The sequence below is a fragment of the Protopterus annectens genome, chromosome 14.part0 (genome assembly GCF_019279795.1).
Source record: "Protopterus annectens isolate FY-2018-M chromosome 14.part0, PAN1.0, whole genome shotgun sequence".
In the NCBI taxonomy this organism is placed as follows: domain Eukaryota; kingdom Metazoa; phylum Chordata; order Ceratodontiformes; family Protopteridae; genus Protopterus; species Protopterus annectens.
The window spans coordinates 30,190,822-30,213,013 of NC_056748.1; the positions used below are offsets into that span (position 1 = coordinate 30,190,822).

The 22,192-nt window shown below is 43.0% G+C and overlaps 1 protein-coding gene across 3 annotated transcripts in view; it reads right to left on the reverse strand.

Moving 5' to 3' along the window:
* COMTD1 (catechol-O-methyltransferase domain containing 1) overlaps nt 1-22,192 on the reverse strand; it is a 106,285-nt gene that overhangs the window by 72,465 nt on the left and 11,628 nt on the right. For all 3 annotated transcript variants that reach the window (XM_044055744.1, XM_044055743.1, XM_044055745.1), the window contains one exon: nt 17,670-17,775. In XM_044055744.1, coding sequence (XP_043911679.1) covers nt 17,670-17,775 — 106 coding nt within the window. The remainder of the gene's footprint in view (nt 1-17,669; nt 17,776-22,192) is intronic.

Sequence of the window (22,192 nt, forward strand, 5' to 3'; positions counted from 1 at the left end):
TCAGCATTAGAATCCTCATAAGGAGGAAGAGAGTATCCCTGTTCAGAAGAGGAATCAGAGGAAATGGAAACTTGATCTGAAGATTCGTATTCTGTCTCTTGCCTAGGTCTCTTATCAGGAGGGGGATGGGAACCCCATCTCAAAGTAATTAAGTCTTCGGCCATTTTAAGCATCTGTTTTTTAGGAAAAGAGGCCTGTCCTGGTGAATGTTGTACTTGTTTCTTTAGAGGTGCTTTAGTCTTTGCCTTTGAAGCTGAAGTTGTTTTTACATATAATTGTGTAGGCCTGAAAACACCCTCAGAAGCCGATGCCTGCTCAGCGGCTCCAGACCCATCTGAGGGAATAGTTTCCGAGGGTCCAATACCTTGAGTTTCCAGCGGCCTAGTCGGCTCCACGTGGGAGTCGGAAGCAGCCTGTGGCTCTGAGGTAGCGGGCGTCAGGGGCTGCGAAAGTGCCTCACTAAGAACCGGCGAACCGGTGACTGGCCTAGCTGAAGCCTCATCGTCGGTTTTTGACTTCAGATGCCTGTCCTTTTCTTTGCGCTTTTTATAAATTCCGGTAGTTGGCTGTTCCAATGGCATTATAATTAAATCTTCTGCCAAAATAATGAAATGCAAAATCGTACCGACGCTTAATAGTGCATTGGTTAAATCTAGCACAAAACTGACAACTAGCAACGTTGTGGTCAGGGCCTAGGCAAGGAATACAGTAAGAATGAAAATCCTTATGCGGTATTTGCTTCCCACAAGAAATACAAACTTTTTCTGACATCGGTCTGGAGCAAGAAAAAAGTTTCCCAAATGGGGTACTTAGCTTTAATGAAGACTTCGGATCTGAAATTCAAACTTGAAAATCTCAGGAGTCGGCCGACCGGCACTTGCGAACTGCTTTTGCTTCGGTCACCGCGCTTCAAGAAAGACTGAAGAAAATGGCGTTGGCTGCATCTTTTATACCCCTGCCGCACTGACGTCAGGGAGGAGGTGACAGCAACCGATGCCGGGCCAGGACTTTGGAATTCAGGCTGACTGCGGTAGCCTGCCAGCAGGATAACCCAACTGTAATGACTGCAACAGTGAAACACGATGAACATCAGCTTAACATGCATGGGTGGGTCTGAGCTTAATGTTCCTTTTTTCTTGCAAGTTTTTTGGTCAGATATAGGCACAACTTATATATCTGTGACACTTGAGTGTGCTGCACTCAGTGTATACCTGAAGTTATTATGATAGGACTATGCTATGCAGTATGACAAACAGAAAAGGTCATACTCACCAAGCACTGCCTCACTTTTCTTATGGAGAGGACTGGCGCTTCCCCCGTTTATAGCAGCACCTGCAGAAAATACAGCTTCCCCAACTTTTCCCATATTCATCACATTAGACAAGGTTTTACGCTGCCATCGTCTACCCACGTCTTTAATGTAATATTCTTTTGCTACAGTAAACACAATCTTCATCAACTCCCTCTTTCCCATTTTCTATATGGGGTCAGGGTGTCGTGTCACTTGTCACCATCTCTCTATATTCAATTCCACTCTCCTACCTTCTTTAACACTTATGCCTGACTGTTGCAGGTCTTCTCCCACAATCCATCCACCTCTTTGCTGATGACCTCGTTTCCTCTCGCCTTCTACCTGTATGTCCTGAATCTTCACCAGATTTTCCCATACTACTCTAATCTATTCTCTTTGACCTCTTCTGTAATTGGAGCTACTTTGGCTTCTGCTGTTATATACCTCCCCCTTCCTTCCCACACCCACAGGTGTACCACAAGGTCCTGTTCTTGGCCCTCTTCTCTTACTTTCACCTTTCCATCCCAGACTCGTCTTTCATCCAATATGCAGAGGACTCAACAATCATATGCTCAACCTTCTCCCCTCCAAACTCCTAGCAAAAACCCAACTAGCCTTCTCCAAAACAGAAGCCTGGATGCAGTCTCACCATCTGGCACTAAATGCAAATAAAACCAAACTAATGCTTTTTTTCCCTACCAAAAACTCCATCATTGACAAAGACACTTTTACCATACAGAGCCAAAACAACACCTACCTTGAAATTGTTCCCAACACCAAGCTTCTGGGCATCATTAAGGATGAAGAACTAAAATTGGACATACACATCCAATCCACAATCAAGAAAACCTACCAAAAATTAGGTCTCCTCTACAGGCACAACTACTTCCTAAGCCCCACTACTCACCAAACTCTTGAATCCACCTTCCTACTCCCCTCCCTTATGTACGGTGCCCCTCTTTTCACCAATCTCCATCTCAGCCTCTGATCCTAACTTGAATCTTGCTACCACAAGATCTCCAAATTTGCAACCTACTCAAAAACCTCATCCCAGCACTGCCTCTCTCTCCACACCCTAAACTCCTTGAACTACCCAACTACCTCAGTTACCTACAACTCACCATTGCCCACAAGCTTATCTTTAAACCTGCCGACTGCCCAGCTCTTGCTACTTCCTTAAAACCTTACATTCCCAACCGCTCACTCAGATCCAAAAACCAAAATCTCCTTCAAGTCCACAAACCTGCATGAACTCCTGGCCAACTACTGCTGTCCCACTCCTTAGCTAAATGGGAACTCTCTCCCTACACACCTACGCAACCTGTCTAACCATATAAATTTCAAATCTCTACTCCTCTCTCATCTTTCATCCAAATGGGAATTGTCACGGTCCAACCTAAATCCAACCCTCCCTCTTTCCACCTCACACTGTCACTTGACACTGATGTTGAAATTACTGTACTGAAATGTGTCCATCAGTTTTAACAGTGTGACATGCCAAATGCTAATATCTTGAAGCTTTATTTGGAAATGTTTAACTAGCTTGACTAAACTATGTCTTTTTGTAATATGTGATATATAACTTGCTATTATTGTGGAGCTTTTCTCCCCGGGCCTCCACTGAAAACAGGCTCTTTTTGGCCCAGTGGACTTCCCCGGTCATCAAACTTAAATAAATAAATAAATATCCTCATGTCTTCATCTATCCCACAGTGTGCATCCTACCACCCATCTCAGGCACTTCATCTCTATTACCTTTAGCTTCCTCACCTGCTCTGCCTTTACTGCCCAGGTTTCTGTCCCATACACTAGTGCTTGTCTCACCCGTTTTGTATACCAGTTGGCTGCAGCCCTTCCGATTTGATCTTTGACCTCTTCATTCAGACTTCTCTTCTCCTCAACCACCGCCCTACCAGATACTTGAAGTTGTTAACCTGTTCTACTGTTTTCCCTTCTACCTCAATTGTCCGCTTCTTCTGATCGTCCTCATTTGCTGTTGCTATTACAAATGTCTTATCTATACTCCGTTTTATCCCGTGTGCCTTCAATTATGCATTCCATTCCCCTATCCTTTGCTGAAGTTCTTGCTCAGAGGCTGCCTGTAATGCCACATCATCTGCATACAGCAGCTTTGTTGACCTGTCCTCTCATACCTGTTTGCTAATGTAGTCCATCACCAGTATGAACAGCAGTGAGCTCAGAGCTGAACACACTCCCACTGGGAACCCCTAAGACCAAACACTGCTCATACTTGAGTCACTGGGTCCTTGTACATAAGCCTGCACTAACTCTGCCAATATTTCTGGGACTTCAAACCATTGCAGAACTGCCCAGATCACCTATCTTTGGACCTTGTCACATGCTACGGTAAACATACTCAGCTCACGTCATTCAAAGTTGTCCTTGTACAGCCTCACCCCACAGTACACAAAGCTTTGCTATTCAGTATTTGGTAGCATCAGGCATCAGTAAGAGTGAATCAGGATAAAGTATTCATTTCTTGGCAGCTTGCTCATGGTTCAGATGTAGTACACACTCCTCCTTAGAAGTAACTACATCCACTGCTTGCCCAGTCTGCCCTTGGCAGCCTTAGTCTTTGTAGCTCTTTGGGCTTATGACACTTCCTTCTTAAGGAATCTATTCCTCTGTAGTCCTGTTGTCTGGCCTTCTGGCTCGATGCCCCTCGGTGCTCAGTCTTCTAGCTGGTTATGGTTATGGAGTACATATTCTTGTACCTTATTAGTGGTCTTAATACTTGGGATTTAACTCAGTCCTAGCACCCATCATGTAGGGTTCTTGATATTAGGCATAAAAAATCCATATTCTTAACCAGTTACTTTACAAATGGGAGCCTCCTATCCCAACCTTCTCTTCCCCTAGGAATGGCTGGCCCTTTCAATCAGCTTTTGTTCTTGAATTTCCCTACAAGTTTAAGAAACTGTACAGCGGCCCATCACTTGTTATCAAAGTACGTGGAAAGTCTTAGTTGTTGTTTCTCAGTTTCAAGTGGGTCCTCAGTGAAAAAGGGTGAATTGACACATATAGGAGATGATCATTCTTATAAAACTGGTGTGTGAGGTCATGGCATAACTGTCACTGTAAACATTTGTCCAAAGTCAAGGAAACTTCTGGAAGAAAATGACAAATGGTAATGGAGAAGTAGAGAAACACAATATGAACTGGGACATCCTTGATCGGTCCTAAATCAGCTAAACCAACTAAGTAAGAAAGCCTCAATTTACTTCTTCAACCCTGGTTTCAGCTGCTGTCACCACCTCACTGCTACCTGCACTTTTTCGCAACAGTATTTTCAGACAAAACACGATCTTATACTGGACTCTGCAGGTCTTCCAGTGCTGTTATGGCTTCATCTAACTCGCAGTACTTCTGCCCCATAATCTCATCATGCTGACCTGCAATAGCCATTATCAAAATCCTAAAGAACACATCAAACAGGATGGCAATATCCCAACAAAGAGTTTGGCGATTTCTCTTAATAATGTATAAAAGACCTGTGACTGAACTGAAAAAGCCAGCAGCACAAAACAGCTGCACCACAGTGGCCCACCCAACCCAAATTTTATTCTCAAATAAATCAGCACACCAAGTAATACAATGCATATATTTCCCTAACCTTTTACATAATTTTATGTTTTGGGAAGCTATCAATTTTACTTTATTTTGAATTTGTTAACCAAGACAGAGCACTGGTCTCACTGGACCTATTTCAGTCCAAGCCATGGTAAAAGCAATAAATCAATACATGACATTTTATACAGAAAGAATCACATAATGCAATATATACAGATCGATAGATATAAATGTGCGTGTATATATAATAAACAAAGTGAATATATCATAGTTGGCTTGAGGGTTTAAAGGCAACAGATAAATAACATTATTTATAGAATGACTGACAAAAAACAATCTATACATACATTATATACAGAGTGGCGATCAGAGTTGGCATGCTGAAAATAATCACGATCAAAAACAGAGTCAGAGCAAATTATGTAGATGGAAAAAAGGTAGGAAGAGGTAAAGTTTTATGGCCAGACAGACAACAGTTACATTTTCCTCGAGTCTTAAAATGTGCTTTTATTTCTGATCAGAAAAATGGGGTAAGAGGAATTTCTTTAAGAAAAGAAGAGACACATTCCCACAGCCTGGGACCAAGGACTGAGAAAGCATGGTCTGTGCAGTGAAGCCTAGTTTGTGAGGTTTGAAGGACAGGATCTGAACGATTAAAATTTCTAAGGTTGTATACTGGGGTGCATCTCTAAAAAGTCTGGATGACAGTGGGAGGAATGTCTCATTCTTGATAAGTTTAACTAGATGAGAGAAAGACAGGTAGCCTGTTAGCTTTTTCCATTTTTTTTGCACTGGTGTTCATTTCTTGAGGAGAAAGTGATGAATCAGTGTACTTTGGGAGGTTCACCATTACTAGAACCCCAAATCTGAGCCATTTCCGATTTCAAATGAACTGAAAAAAAAATCAGTAAATACTAAATATATACTTGTATTTGTCTAACAAAATAGCTTTATTTAAATCTGAAAGACTAGCCTTAATAGTTTGACAACAATGTTACTTCTGGATGTTCTCTTTCTGTCAGGCAAGCAGATTTATGGAAAGGCAGTGAGTTACACAGAGGGATTTTCAGAAGTCCAAGTTTTCAGACTTCAGGAGGGGTAAGGTCCATGCTTTCAGCAGGACTACTGCTGATGATTAGAAAAGGGACACAATTACTTTATGTAATTCTGTTGGTACTTCCTTTGGTTCAGAGGTTCAAATATTCATAAGAGGTTACTAGGCTAGCAGCCCTAGAGCCCTTACAAGCCTAGCCATGTTAATTCCAAGTTGTCCCATCTGTCCTTCTGAAGTGAATGTACTTTGCAGAGCTAGTCTATGGTCAACACCAACTCCTCCTGTCCCTGAGGGACATGGGTGCCACTGCAAGGGTGAATTTGCAGTCTCCCATCCATTTGTCCAGGTTGCACTTGAATAGGGTCATTGAGGAGCTCTGCCTCACATGAACTGGAAGTTTGTTCTAGAGAAGCAGCAGTCTCTACAAGACATGTTTGTCTCTCCAGCATGTTCTGTTAATGTCACAGGCTAGGTTAAGATCCCTAGAGTGAGTTACTCTTGTCCCATTAGATTTGTGTATATGAAGCATATCCATTATGGCAAGGTCGGAGACTGCCCTGTAGGCCAGGCACAAGTCGCCTCTCAGCAGCCTATATGATACAGGGTACAGTGACATGGCTTTTGGTCTGTTCACATACGTGATGGTTTGGAGGCCCTGTATTTTCTTGGTGAGGAACCTCTGTGGTCTCTCCATTTGCTGCAGGTGTCTGTTGAGTTACATGCAAAAGGGAGCATTGTACTCTATTAGTGGTCTGATGAGGGTCGCATACAGTGCGGCTGTAACATCATTAGATCTCGACTCAGTGCCCTTACTTATGAGGTGCAGAATGTAGAATGCTTTCCTTACCACAGAGGAAATTTGGTGGTTAAAGTTCAGATTGCTATCTACCCATGTTCCTAGGTCTTGCATCACTGGGTTTGAGCTTAGGAGGGTGCTATCAATACTGTAGCTAGCAAGAAATTGTACTTTGCCAAAGGGAATAATAATGCACTTTTTTGCGTTTAGTTTTAGACCGTGACTTTGGCACCAGTCAATTGTCTGCATTAGCCCTTCCTATAGTACTTTAACATTATTGGGGAACTCAATGACTGCACCCAATTTACAATGGTCAGTGAACCATTTAATTTAGCATGAACTTCCGAGAAGTAGATTCTGAACAGTAAAGGACCCAGCACAGAACCTTGTGGTACGCCACTAGTGAAGGGTCTACTGGTAGAGGTGGAGTCGCCAACTTTGACAGTATGTGTTCCGTCAGTGAGCCAACTGGCTACCCATCTAGTGATGTAAGGGTTAATCCCTATTTTTTTTTTTTTAATTCTCCAAGTCTTTTGGGTTTCTAATACTATGAGAGGAATTGACCCTATTCCTAAGTCAAAGTATGATTAAAGGTCATGAAATTAACCTGTAATAGACACTTATTCCATTGAAGGGGATACACTGAGTAATGAATCTGTCTCTTTCACAATCAGCATTCTGTTGATCTGTAGATGAAAGTTCAGGGATTGGCTCTGGTATTAGTGAAGGTGTTTAACTTGCGGAGACAAATAGTCAAGGACCACCAGGTATGGTACGTGAAGCACAGATCACATCTTAGGAGTCTGTATTTCACAGAGTACAGGGAACGAGACGTCCAGCCTTTCTTGGTAACCAAGGTAGTCAAGACCACAGATCTTTATAATTAGGAGCCTTAGGGGGCTTTGAGTTGATGTGTCAAATGAGGTATTTACCAAAATGAGTGCTGTACTCATTCGAGTCTGATAAGTGCTGATGGGATACTGTTGGCTACTAACGGTACTAAGTAGGATTTCCTGACTACAGTTGTCATGTGATGATAAAATCTGAGGAATCTATCAATGCAAATGTCCAGATCTCTGACTACATTTTAATTTAATAAAGATGCACTATCTATATAGTATAAATGCAGATACACAGTATCTTTTGGAAGACACGTCCTGCACTTTTTGGTATTCAGTTTAAGCTCAGTGTCTATTCACCAGGTAGTAATTAAGTGAAGATCTTTCAGAAGGGCACAGGTATCCGAGAAGGGGTCTGACAATTACACCCAGTTTGCAACTGTCTACTACTCTAGTTAACAAGATGTCTTGTTTTATCTTTTTTGAGATCAGAGAACTAGATGCCAATTCCTGGAGAACTTCACTGGTCACCTTGGCACGACTTGAGGACACAACTGCCATACAAACTATCTGGGAAATGTCTTTTAGCTGGCTGGCTATCCATCTCACTAAATAAAGATTTATGTTTAAGGATGTCTCTCTACAATTCCAGAATGAGATAGGGTATCAAATGCCTTGGTCAAATTGAAAGATTCAGCAAGAGCATGGTTGATACTGTTTAAGCACCCAGGCATGTTATCAGGTCCTAAGGATGACGTATTTTGGTTTTAGATAGGTAGAGAACATATTCCTTAGTCATGGTAGGGGGCCATAAAGTATTCTGAAATGGGTGATGATTGAACAGAACTTTTGGGAGTAAAGTTAGCCCAGAAATTATTTGCTAATGTATTTGCAATGTCAATGGGGTTGGAATTGGGAGTCCAATTAAGGAAACCATTGCAGCAAAGTTAGATGTTCCCATCCTTTGCTTCAAAAACTAACTTCCTTTTGTGGTTTACTACACTGGTTGTTTTAGTGCTTCAGTTTTTTGGTGACTTTTATGTTATACTATCCTTGTTATGAAGTGTTCTAGCCTTACTATACAATTTAGGAATGGTTTTTCGTGTTATAAAGTTTGCTTATGTCCACTGTATTTGGCTCTAAGTGGAATTGCTAGTTCTATGCATTTGTCTGCATAAGCAAAAACTCCTTATAGTGAGCTTGGCTACTGTGTCGTGGTCAGCAGAAGTGAAGTCATGGGTAAATTTAGAGATTATCATACAAGGTTTGCCCTTTTGAAATTCTTAAATATAAAGTGCATTTGTTACAGGAGGTTTGGAAGCAGTGAGAGTATCATTAGTTTAGGGTCTGAACTAAATGGACAGAGACTGATTAAGGGAGTAGAACACGTAAAGGCAATACTAGTGAGGACCAGAGCTAGAATATTTAGGCATGTACTCAGTGTGCCAACTGTTTGATCCAGGGAATTTTTTTTTTTTTTTATCTACCAAATAAAAAAAATCTTTGGGAATACTCTAAATTACAGGTACATCTGCTCCTGTCTAGGGCTGCATACAGAAATTTCTTCTAGAACTTCCAGGAATCCAACATGATCATCTGGAGCTATGGGAAGAGTTCTATAGCACGCTATAGGCTGGCAGTAGGTCTTGTCCATGGAAAACCTGAAGTTCTAGGAGCTCAGTTTGCGAGTCTCTGGGTATCAGTCTACAGGAAATGTGGCCCTGTCAAATACGGAAACATAACTGAAGCTTTCACCAGGGGTGAAGCCATGCTAGGCACAGCACCCTGGTATATACAAGTGCTTTCTTTGCATACAAACCAAGTTACTGTAACGTGTAGACAAACCTGTTCCAAATGCAGGACTTCGTCAAGATCAGGGAATTTGTTACTGAGATACCACATGTTGAGAACAGTCACTTTATATGGTCTAATTTAGGAATACATGAATTTGCCAAGTTCATAAAGTACAGTTGTGTACCTACCATAAATGTAGATGTTAGAGTGTATTCACTGTTGCAGTCGTTACAACTGGGTTATCCTGCTGGCAGGCTAACCACAGTCGGCCCGAGTTCCAAAGTCTAGGTCCGGCGTCAGTTGCTGTCGCCTCCTCCCTGACGTCAGTAAGCCAGGGGTATAAAAGATGCAGCAGACGCCATTTTCTTCAGGTTTTTCTTGCCCCAGATGTCTGGTGCCCCTAAAAAGGTAGGCTAAATTATGCCAATAAGCATGCATACACAAAAAACTTTTCCTTCATCTACAAGCAAATACACCACATAGGTTGTATAGAATAGAGAAGTACAGATAAGTCCCAGCAAGGAAAAGGGGGATGGTGGGAGGGTAACCTGGACTGCAACAGTGAATACACTCGAACATCTACATTTATGGTAGGTACACAACTGTACTATGTTCATCGTGTTTCACTGTTGCAGTCATTACAATTGGGTTGAATCCCAAAGCTAAGGTTGGGAGGCTGGCTAAATAGGATTAGGAGAGGCTATCAGGCCCTGCAGAACTGCAGTGGCAAAGCCTGCCCTGGATTTAGAGTAGAGAGGCAAGTGATAGTGCTTTGTAAAAGTATGCATTGAACTCCAAGTTGCAGCCTCTAAGATGTCTTTGGTTGGTACTCCTCTGAGGAAGGCTGCTGAAGTGGCTGCTGCTCTGGTTGAATGTGGCCTAATGCCCTTAGGCACTGACTTGCCATGCTGTGAATAGCAGAAACAAATGCAGTGGCCTATCCACTTTGAAATAGTCTGTTTTGAGATGGGCTTTCCTTGTGATCCTGCAGTATATGCCACTAGAAGTTGTTCAGTCTTTCTGAAAGCTTTGGTTCTGTCCAAGTAGAAGCGTAGCTGCCTGTGAATGTCCAAAGAATGCAGAAGTCTCTCACCCTTATTCTGTGGGTTTGGGTAAAAGGTAGGCAAATTAATTGTTTGGTTAAGGGCCACACTGGACACTACCTTAGGCATAAATGTAGGGTTTGTCCTTAGAGAAACCCTGTCAGGATGGAAAATGATAAAAAAGGTTCCACAGCCATGAGTGCTTGTAACACAGACTCGTCTAGCGGAGGTTACTGCTAGAAGCAGAGCTGTTTTCCAGGATAAGAATTTTATATCAGCTGCAGAGGCTGGCTCAAACGGAGGCAGTGTGAGTTTTTCCAAGACATAGTTGAGGTCCTAAGCAGGTATTGGTGCTCTCCTTGGAGGTCTTATGTTTTTGGCCCCTCTGAGGTATTGCCTTAGCAATGGATGAGAAAAAAATAGGTGGTTCTGTATTGTAATGAACTGAAATGGCAGAGGCATGAATTTTAATTTATGAAAAGGAAAGGCCTTTATCCAGCATCTCAGTTAAATATTGCAAAATCTGAGGAATATTTGGAACAGTCATGTCAATACCTAGTGCCTGGTTCCAAGCACAGAATCTCTTCCATTTTTCTGCATAAGATTTTCTGGTGCTAGGCCTCCTGGCCTCCAAAATAACATCCATCACTGCTTTAGAGAGAGGTGTGTCTTGAATGGCTACATTATCCGCCATGCTGCCAGGTTTAAGGTCCTGAGTTGGCTGTGCAGTATCTGTCTTGTTGGGTCAATAAGTGAGGTAATGTCCAAGCTGGGCATTGAGACAAGCTCTTTAGGATTGGGTATCAGTGCTGGCGGGGCCAGTCTGGGGCAATCAGTATCATTTTTGGCTTCTCTTGTCTGACCTTGGGGAGGAGAGGCAGAGGAGGAAAAGCATATACCGTTAGGTTTTTCCAGCTGAAAGATAGAGCATCCACTTTCCATGCTTGCTTGTGATAAGTCCTTGTGCAGAATCTCTGTAGTTGGCAGTTGTGAGGGGAGGCAAATAGGTCTATGTCCGGGCATCCCCTGTTCCTTGTTACCATGCTGAAGACTTGTGGATCCAATTTCCACTCGTGGGGATCCATAAGGTTTCTGCTTAGTTCGTCTGCCAGAGTATTTATCTTTCCTGGCAGGAATTATGCTTGCAGATGAACTTGGTAAGTCAGTGCTGTGTCCCACAGGTTCATGGCCAGTTTGCAGAGGGGGTAGGAATGCGTGCCCCCCAACTTGTTTATGTACCACATGACTGTAGTATTGCCTGTCTTTATTAGTAGTTGTCCTGGATGAAGTTGATCCTTGAAGGCTGTCAGGGCATTCTGAACAGCTAGCATCTCTTTTTTATTGATATGTAGATGCATCTGACTTGCGGGCCATGTGCCCTGAATACATCTTCCTGCAATATGGGCCCCCCAGGCATAATCTGATGCATCTGTTGTCAATGTTTGCCTGGCTGTGGGTAAGGTGAATGGCTGTCCTGTGTTGAGGAGACAGGCTTTTGCCCACCATCGAGACTCCTGTTGCAGGCAAGGAATGAAGGTAATTATTGTTTCCAGGCTGTGGCAATGTTGAGTCCAAACACTTTTCAGATACCATTGAAGTTTCCTCATATGCAGTCTTGCATATGGAATTAGCAGTATGCAGGATGCCATGAAGCCCAAAGCCTGCAGAATTTTTCTTGCAGATAACTGGGTCTTTGTTGCCAACATTTTGAAGTAAGTAGTCAGTTGTCTGTGTTTGTCTGGCGTGAGATAAGCCATCTGAGCAGTTGTATTTAAGCTTGCACTCAGGAATATTATCTCGAGAGGATACGAGCTTTGATTTCCTTTCGTTTACTGTGTACCCTAGACCTGTTACAAACGCCAGATGCTGTAGTAGGATGTCCTTGTTCTCTGCTTGAATAAGGCAGTCATCCAAGTAAGGATATATTTGTATTCCTCTTTGTCTGCAAAATGCAATTACTGGTGCCAGGCATTTTATGAAGACCCTGGGCGCAGTAGATAAGCCAAAGGGCAGTGCAGAGAATTGGTAGTGCATTGAGCCAGCTATAAATCTGAGGTATCTTCTGCATGATTGCCTGATTGGGACATGCAGGTATGCCTCTTTTAGGTCTAAAGTCACAAGCCAAGCCTTCTTGTCCAGCATGGGCAGAAGCTTCTGCAGAGTTAACATTTTGAATTTTGGAATATCCAGAAATGTGTTTAGGATAGACAAGTCCAGTACTGGTCTCCAGGCTTTGTCCTTTCTGGGTACCAAGAATAGCCTTGAGTAAAATCCTTGTCCCTGCTCTTGCTGTGGTACTTGCTGAACGGCTCTCATGTCCATGAGGGATGAAACTTGTTTTTGTGCCTCTGCCCATTGATTGCGTGGCAGGTCTGGCATACCGTTTGGCCTTGGCAGGGTGTGAAAGTGGAACCTGTAGCCTTGAGATATGATATTTAAGACCCATTTGTCCTGGGTGATCATGTGCCAATTTTGTGAAAAAAGTGCTAGTTTTCCCCCCAAAGGAGCTGACAGAAGATAAGTGCTTGGTGATGGCAAGGGGAAAGTCATTGAGACTGTTTCCTGTATGGCTGTGATTTTTCCTCTCCGCTTTTGGAGGTAGAAGCACTCCATTGTTTACATGAGCCTTGGGGCTGTGATCTGCCTCTGGGGCATCTGTATCTGCCTCTGTGGCCTGTCTGACACTGGAAAGGACCAATTCTTTGTAGGCCAGTTCCTGCTAAATCTGGGAGGCTGTACCTGTAAGAAATCCTTGACTGTTTGCATAGATTTAGCTTTGTCCTCCATTTTCTTCAGCACCTCTTCTGCTTTAACACTAAACAAGGTATCATGTTGTAATGGAGCATCTAATAGCTTTGCTTTAACATGATCGGGCAGATTCTGTTCTTTTAACCAAGCATGCCTCCTAATGACAGAACCTGTAACTGCGGCCCTGCAGGAGGCCTCTAGAGAATCAAAACCACATTGCAAAGTATGCTTTCCCACTTGTTCAGCTGCATGCAATAAATCCTGCATTTCTTTGTTTTCTGCACATTCTGAATTTGTCAACATTTTCTGTTTAAGCTGTGATATAAGATATTGCTGATATTTAAGCATATGAAACTGACAATTTAAAGCTCTTACAGCCAAAGTAGCAGAAGTATAAATCTTTTTCCCCCCATCTGTCCAAGGCCCTGGAATCCCTATCAGAGGGGATATGGTTTTTTGCAGTGGAAGCCTTGACCCCCTTGGGACCCCGAGATATAGTTTCTGGGGCAGCAGCAGAGTTTTTGTAAAGAAATTTATGAGAATCAGGAACCTTGTAGTATCTGTCTGGCATAACAGGAGCCGGTGGTAAAGAGTCAGGAGACAGACCGGACTCTGAAAATACATCATCTACAATGTCTAAAACAGGAGGAATAGCAAGGGGCCTGTGCTGGGGTAATAAAAGGAAGTCTCTGAGCCTTTTCTTGGATTCTGAGTAATCTTGTCTCTCTCAATGGAAATGCTCCCTCACAGTATGCAGGGTTTCCCCAAAAGAATAATCTTCAGGAGGTGAGGCTGAAGGGGATAGATTCTTCAGCATCAGAATCCTCATAGGGAGGAAGGGAATATTCCTGTTCAGAAGAGGAATCAGAAGAAATGGAAACCTGATCTGAAGATTCATATTCTATCTCTTGCCTAGGCCTCTTATCAAGAGGGGGATGGGAGCCCCTGATCAAAGTAATTAGGTCTTCGGCCATTTTAAACATCTGTTTTTTAGGCATGGAGGCCTGTCCAGGAGAATGCTGTGCTTGTTTCTTTGTCTTTAGAGCTGCTTTAGTCTTTGCCTTTGAAGCTGAAGATGGCTTTACATATAACTGTGTAGACCTGAAAACACACTCAGAAGCCGATGTCTGCTCAGCGGCTCCGGACCCATCTGAGGGAATAGTTTCCGAGTGTCCAATATCTTGAGGTTTCCAGTGGCCTAGTCAGCTCCACGTGAGAGTTGGAAGCAGCCTGTGGCTCTGAGGTAGCGGGTGTCAGGGGCTGCAAAAGCACCTCACTGAGAACCGGCGACAGGCCTAATGGAAGCCTCGTCGTCAGTTTTGGACCTCGGATGCCTGTCCTTTTCTTTTTCTTTGCGCTTTTTGTAAACTCCGGTAGTCGGCTGTTCGACGGCATTATATAATTGAATCTTCTGCCAAAGTAATGAAATGCAAAATCTTACTGACGCTTAATAGTGCACTGGTTAAATCTAGCACAAAACCGACAACTAGCCACGTCATGGTCAGGGCCTAGGCAAGGAATACAGTAAGAATGAAAATCCATATGAGGTATTTGCTTCCCACAAGAAATACAATTATTAACTTTTTCTGACATCGGTCTGGAGCAAGAAAAAAGTTTCCCCAATGGGGTACTTAGCTTTAATGAAGACTTCAGATCTGAAATTCGAATTTGAAAATCTCAGGAGTTGGCCGACCGGCACTTGCAAACTGCTTTTGCTTCGGGCACCGCGCGGCAAGAAAGACTGAAGAAAATGGCGTCGGCTGCATCTTTTATACCCCTGGCGCACTGACATCAGGGAGGAGGCGACAGCAACCGATGCCGGATCTAGACTTTGGAACTCGGGCCGACTGCGGGTAGCCTGCCAGCAAAATAACCCAACTGTAATGACTGCAACAGTGAAACACGATGAACATCTTCAGGTTACAGTACTCTGGCCCGATGGTCTCTGGCTAAAAAAAAAAGGTACAAATGGGGCAGCAAGCTTTTGCCAATATGCAGAAACTCTAGAAAAAGTCCATCCCTTGTAAAATAAGCAGGATTATCTATTACCTCTACCCAGGCTGGTACATACTGGATCCCCCTGGAATGATACCAGCTAGAAAGACATTTATATTTTCTTTATACTTGAGTGGAATTCTTCCTTCATCAAGTATTATTCTAAAGACCACATTCTTGCCTGCATTCATCACAAGTCCAGCAATTCCATTCAAGACCACAGTGTTACTGGCATCAGTCATAAGTCCAGTTTATCTAAATGTCCCTCAGGGACATGTTACCCTGGGTCATTCACCCTCACATGGACCACTACCAGATCACAGCCATACCTGTCTTGAGAAGGGTCCTGAGGACCCTTGTGATCATGGTGCCTGACAAGGAAATGGCAGTAGTGATATCCTTGTCCAGCCTGATGAATCTGTTTGCCTGGCAACTGAGTCACCAAATGCAGCCTCTACTGCCTTTTACATATCTGAACCATCCTGCATAACTTTAGAGAAAAAAAAGACAGTTGTTATTACTATTTTTTATGTGACAGCAGGGACAAGGTTCTGTAAAGTACCAAATAGCAACAGGTTGGTACTTGTTCTGCTTAAATGACCAGGGCTACAGCATGACCCAAGCAGCTAGTATGGGATCCAAAAGTAGCCATGCCTGATGACCGACTTTTATCTAAGTATTTCCAGTTTGGCAGCTTAGTACAGAGGACTGAGGCTATAAGACAGCCCAGCTCCTATTCCTTTTGTCGTCTTTTGTTTTTCAAGTGACTCTGAACAAGTCATTTTGTGTTGCCTCTGAAAAGTACTTGCACCTAGTGGGTTTACTTGATTAATAAACTGAATTTCAATGTAACTTTTAAGATTCTCCTTATGCTCAGAAGATTCTCCTGCATACTGTGGCTGGCATCACAAGAACTTTTTCATTTATAGCCCAGATTTTCTCCTACATCTCTTAAAGAACAGAAACATGACCTACAACAACCTTTCTTATCCTTGTGCACAATTTTGAGTGAGTGAACTATCATTAACTGAATTGATTAAGCAACAATCAGCTTGTGCAAGGGATTATTCTACTCAAATTTAGTTTTGACTGACAATCACACTACTTAAAATACATTTAATAAGAGTGTATATGCTTTGAGAGCCCACCCCAGGGACCATGTCCTTAGGACTTTACTACTGTTACAATCAGCTCAGAGATTGCTTCAACAAATGGGGTTAAGAAGAGCCTTCTGAAGAAACCAATTCAGAGGGGCTGGCGTTTTTACAGAAATGACCAAAAATGCCATTTTACATAGCGGTTTATGAAAGAACTAGCTAGTGCCCAACAACACACGTGCCTTTTTTTTTTTTTATCTCCACAATCCTTTTAAAAACAAATTACAAGGACAAAGACATCAAGTTACTCAATTACACAGAGTTGGAAATATCAGAATGTGGGTAAGGCTGTGAGGCTGGAAAGGTCACAAGTGAGTTGGTAGCTCTTCCTTCTCCAGTGTAGGACATTGAAACCTAGAGTGGATATCAACATCGTTCAAACCAAGGGGCCTTGTAGAGCGGGGGCCTTCTTATGCTAACTTTGCATGTGTAGAGCGGGGGCGGGGGGCATAACAGTATAATAAAGTGTGAGTAAAGGTACTTAAAATGTGCTGAAAAAACACATACTGCATATTTTACCACTGTAGTCCAACAGGGAACCTGAGAGGCTGAAATAGACTGTAAACGGACCTCTGTTTCAATGTTTCACCTCTTATTTTCTGTTACTTAGCATGTATAACGATTTCCCATAAGGCTACAATATCAAGGAAAATGGAAGGACCGGTTGGTAAGTTAGTGAGGAAGTGTGCACACTATGCAGTAGTCCATGAAGCCAAGCAGTAATTATACATCACATGTCACTGTCTGGAAACAAGTGGTTAAAATGTAGATGAACAGGCAAACATTCCCTGAAAATGAGGCAGATAACAGTGACGGACGATAACTGGTTCTTGTAAAGAAGCCAGAAAAAAATGAAATCTGCAACTGCAGAAAGTCTGAAAATTTGTACAACTGGAGAAAGACTGCAATGACCATTAGCTTTATTCTGGAGTGGGGGTGAACTGCAAGGTGACACCCCTACACTAAAACATCTGCAACACCTCACTATGATAAAGTGAAGGAGGATGTTCGTTTCCACTGTTATTATTGTTTCATTGGCTTGTGCCATGGTACATAAGGAATGTACTTTGGGCAGTCTCTCACAGGGCACTTATGAGGTGGCTGCACCAACTCCTCTTTGTCAGGATGAGCAAGCCAGGCTCACCGTTCCTCAGTTGGTCAGTTCCTCCAGTATCTCAGCTGCTAATTGAACCTAGATCAGAGGCATGGCCAGAGCTCTCCCAGTCTGTGCCAAGGAGCTGGCACCCAGGAGAGATCCAGCTACAGTGGGTCAGTGCTACTTGTTATAGCTGCTCCCAAGGTGCAAGCTGAACACTGCAAGAAAAAAAGTCATTTTAGTAATTTAAAAATAAAATGAATACCTATTTCAATGACTTTTTTCGCTTTAATGAGTTTTGCTAGGTTTGCCATCAGCTGGGATTGTTCACAAGCTACCATCATGAATGCCCGAGGTTCTTGTAAAGTACACTGGAAGAGAAAAAGTAAAAACAACTCAGGTGGTAGTAAGGTACAAGCATAAAACAGAAAATCTAACAAGAAAAGCATGCAGCAATTAATTTTATAGGAACTTAATATGCATCTGCTATCTGAAGGAGTCTACTACATTCTGGCAAAATTCAGAAAAGGTATCACATGTTTATTCTTGAACGTTTAGCTTTATTAGTATTAATACAGCAACAGTTTCTGAAAGCCCTTACAAGGAAGTTTTAACTCGAGTAACAAAAAGAGTTTTCACAAATTTTAATGCTCTTACAGTCTGGAAACCTAGAGACAAAGCATGACATGAAACTACTCATCCCTCTAAGTCAAAAACAGACATTGTAATTACTACTAAACACTTTGATAAATTACTTTGCTTCAGTTGATATACAAAATGAATTCCTGACGCCAACATAATTGGTGGTAAACAATGAAGTATCTGAAAGGAGTACTAAAGCTTTCTGCTACTGTTCAAAAACACAGGACACTTAGTTGCATGAAGGTCTTTGAGAATATACACATTTAATATACACCTATTGGTCAGAAATCACAGAGATTCTGACAGCAGTAACTATCCAATGCGGATTGGTCAGTTAATATATGTAGTGAATCCCAACTTGGAGACATGGTAAAGGTGCAGACAGAAACAACTCATAGGTTCATAGGAGTTTACTAGGCTAATGGCCGCAGGGCCTTTACAAGCCTAGCTGTGTAATAACACGAGTACCATTACTGACCATATGTAGATGGTAATTGTTTGCAGAGCAATTCTGTGATGAGCACTGAATGACCCTGTCCCAGAGGGACACAGTTGCCACCCCCAGGGTGAATTTAAAGTCGCCCATCTTGCTGTCAAAGTTGCACTTGAATAACATCACTGAGGAGCTCTGCTTCACATGGAGTGGAAGCTTATTCCACAGGAACGGCAATCACTGGGAGATGTATCTATCTCTCCTGCATGTTCTGTTAATGTCACAGGCTAGGTTGAGATCCCTGGAGCGAGTTATTCTTATCCCATATGTGGATGTACAGGTTCCGAGACTGCTCTGTAGGGCAGGCACAGGTTGCCCCTCAGCAGCCTGTATGACACAGAGTACAGCTGCAGGACTTTCAGTCTTTCCCTGTATGTCATGTTTTGGAAGCCCTGGATTCTCTTGGTTAGAAACCTCTGTGAACTCTCCAGTTGCTGCAGGTGTCTGGTGAGGTACATACAGAAGAGAGCATTGTACTATTAGTGGCCTAATAAGGGTCGAGTAGAGAGAGCTATAATCTCCCTGATCTTGGATGCCATGCCCTAAAGATATGCAATGTAAACTGCTTTTCTTACCACTATGGACATATGGTGACTGAAGTTTAGATTGCTATCAACCTCTGTTCCTGATTCTCACACCAAGTTTGAGCTTAGGGGAGCGCTATCCATATCACAATTAGCAGAGGCTACTACTTTGCCAAAGGGGATAATGAGGAATTTTTTGTGTAAAGTTTTAGTCTGTGAGTTTGGTACCAATCATTTGTCTGTGTCAGGCCTTTCTGTAATATGTTCACATCGGTTACATGTTCACATCATTGGGGGACTTTGATTGTGGCCAGTTTACACATCTGCAAACATAAGCCATAGACCATCTGCCCTCACCTGGACTTCAGAGAAATAGATTCCAAACAGTACAGGGCCCGGCACAGATCCTGGTAAGTGGTCTACTGGTGAAGGTGGACTCCCCAACTTTGACAGTGCGCATTTTGTCGGTGAGCCAGTTTGCTACCCTTCTAGCAATGTATGGGTTACTCCCCAGCTGGAAGAGTTTCTCTATAATACCTGAATGGGGGATTGTGTCAAAGGCCTTGGCTAAATCAAGACAGGCGGTATGTACCATTTTGTCCTCATCCAGGACTTTGGTGACATTCTCAAAGAAGTCCACTAGGTTTAATGAGCAACACCTACCCTTGATGAAACCAAACTGGGTTGGGTCGAGGGTTTGAAGGTTGCCTATGGCCTTGTGGATAAGGCCCATGAAGATTCTTTCCATGGCTTGCAGATATGGCTGGTTAGGCTTATGGTCGATAGTTCCTAGGGTCAGCTGATGGACCCCCTTTGTGCAAGAGGATTACCATCACTGTTCTTCACCCTGCTGGGACAAAGCCAGTGCTCAGGCTATGGTTAAAGAGAGTGCCGAGTGGTTCCACTAGGTCTTGTTCTAGATTGTTTAGTAAGCAGCCTGGGATGTTATCTGGTCCCACAGAGGCCATGTTTTTGGCTTTGGAGAGTGCTTGTATGACCTGTTCTTTGGAGATACTAGGTATATGACTGGTGTCAGAAATGCTTTGAGGTATGTCTGGTGTGGACAGGGGAGTGAAGTTATTGCCAAATCTGTCGGTTAGCAGGTTGGCAATTTTCTCAGGTTCAGTGTGAGTGGTACCATCCACTATAAGTTCAGCACACAGTTGGGCATTCCCTTTTAGGTTTCAGATGTAGCTAAAGAATGCGTTATGATTGTCTTTAACTAGGGATGCTAATTTAGACTCTTAGCAAGCCTTAGAGGACTTAAGATATCTTGATTTGCTTGTTCAAGATGTGGAGGGTATGCTTCCTCTGTTGAGCAAGTTAGTTCCCCCCTGTTATTAGATATTAGTTTCTTTTGTTGCATAGCTTATTTATACTTGCAGTCCACCAGGGTGGCTTGTTTTTTTGGAAAGAACTGGTTTTGCTCCTGTTGGGTACAATCAAGTCAATGCATTTGTTTAAGTGTCTGTATAGCACATTGTGTATTCTTCTGCATAGGAGTAATTGTTGGTTATGTTCGCAGGGGCTTTGAAACTTTTTATACCATCACTTAGTAGACAATAGTTTGCTTTGGAGAACACTTTGTTTTTTTAGTCTTGTAGGGGTGTCAAGGTTGATCTTTACTTGGAACGAGACAGATTTAGGGTCTGACTTTACCAGGGAGGGCAACACACAGGGGCTAGTGCAGTGATCCCCCCATGCTAGTGAGTACTAGGTCCAGGACATTTGAGACACTTGTGGGGGTGCAGACCAACTGTTTCAGGGCATTTGAATTAAAGTCCAGGAGCCTCGTAGCGATCATGTTTGCGCTCATGTAAGTCGCCCAATCGGTGGAAGTATAGTTGAAATCTCCTATGACTAAGGTGTTTGGCTGTATACTGAGTGACTCTAGCAGTAGCGGTAGGCAGTGTGTTTCTCCAGGTTCATGGTAGAGGACCTGTATCTGGCGATGATGTGGAGGCGTATTTTTCCTGTAGTTAACTGGACCTGGAGTAGCTCAAGTCGTACCACTGCAGCAGTCTCAAGGTGTATATGGATTTAATGAAGACCTTCACCTCTGGTTCTTTCATGCTCGTTTTGGGATCTGAACATGTGAAAGGCATTGTAGCCTTGTAGGGCCGGGGTGTTTTCAGCGGCCTTGAGACAAGTCTCAGTGACTGCACCAACTTCAGCATCTTCCAAGCTGAGGAGTGCATCCAGGGAGTGCAGTCTACTGTTTAAGCTCCTAGCATTAAGCAGCAGGACCTTCAGTTTGTCTTTAGTGGATTTCTTTACATCAGAAGTTTTGTTGTTGGGACAATCACTAAAAAAGGCACTATGGGGGAGGCAAGTATCCAAAAGCCTTGAGGAGGCAAGTGAAGGCCATCTCTGACAAAGCAGCGTGGATTGTCGACCATGTTTTCCCAGGCAGACAGATACTTGATCCCCTGGAGTGACACCAGAAGCTAAACCAATTATTGAACTCACTCATTTTTTTGTCTGTATTGTGGTATCATCCTAGGTGAAGGTAGAATGTTGCTTAGGGCTAGGGACATGCCTGCCTGGGACATAGTCTGAGAGTTCGGTTACATCTCTCTTCACATACTCCAGAGAGGTACATCTCAAGTCATTCACACCAACATGTACAATGAGAGACGCAACAGTACTTGTTGCTGAGTGACTTGAGTGCGTGCGTGATCTGACGGACCTGGCACCCGACAGGCATCTGACCGTGATCTTCTCCTTTTTCAACCTGGTGAGGGGGACATCAGTGTGTCTCACTATTGAGTCATCCATGACCACAACGTTAGGTTTTAAGGTGTTTTGCCTTAGGGGCTTAACTGCGGAGACACTGATATGTGTATTATGTGTAGTGATAGATTCTGTTCATGTACCAGTATGTGTATGCTGTTTGCGCTTGGGAGGTCTCCAGTCTTTCGGTAGGCTCTTAGTATCTCCACATATGTGGGTTTGTGTGTCTTGACATTATCTTGTGTGAGAGGGGAGTTGTGTGTGCTGATAACCTGTTGTATGTCATATTGTTATGTGAGAGGACTGATTCCAATTTCATGGTATAGCTACATCTCTCACATGTGTTTTTTGCCTCAGAACCAAGTGGTTGACAGCATACATGAGGCAACTACTACA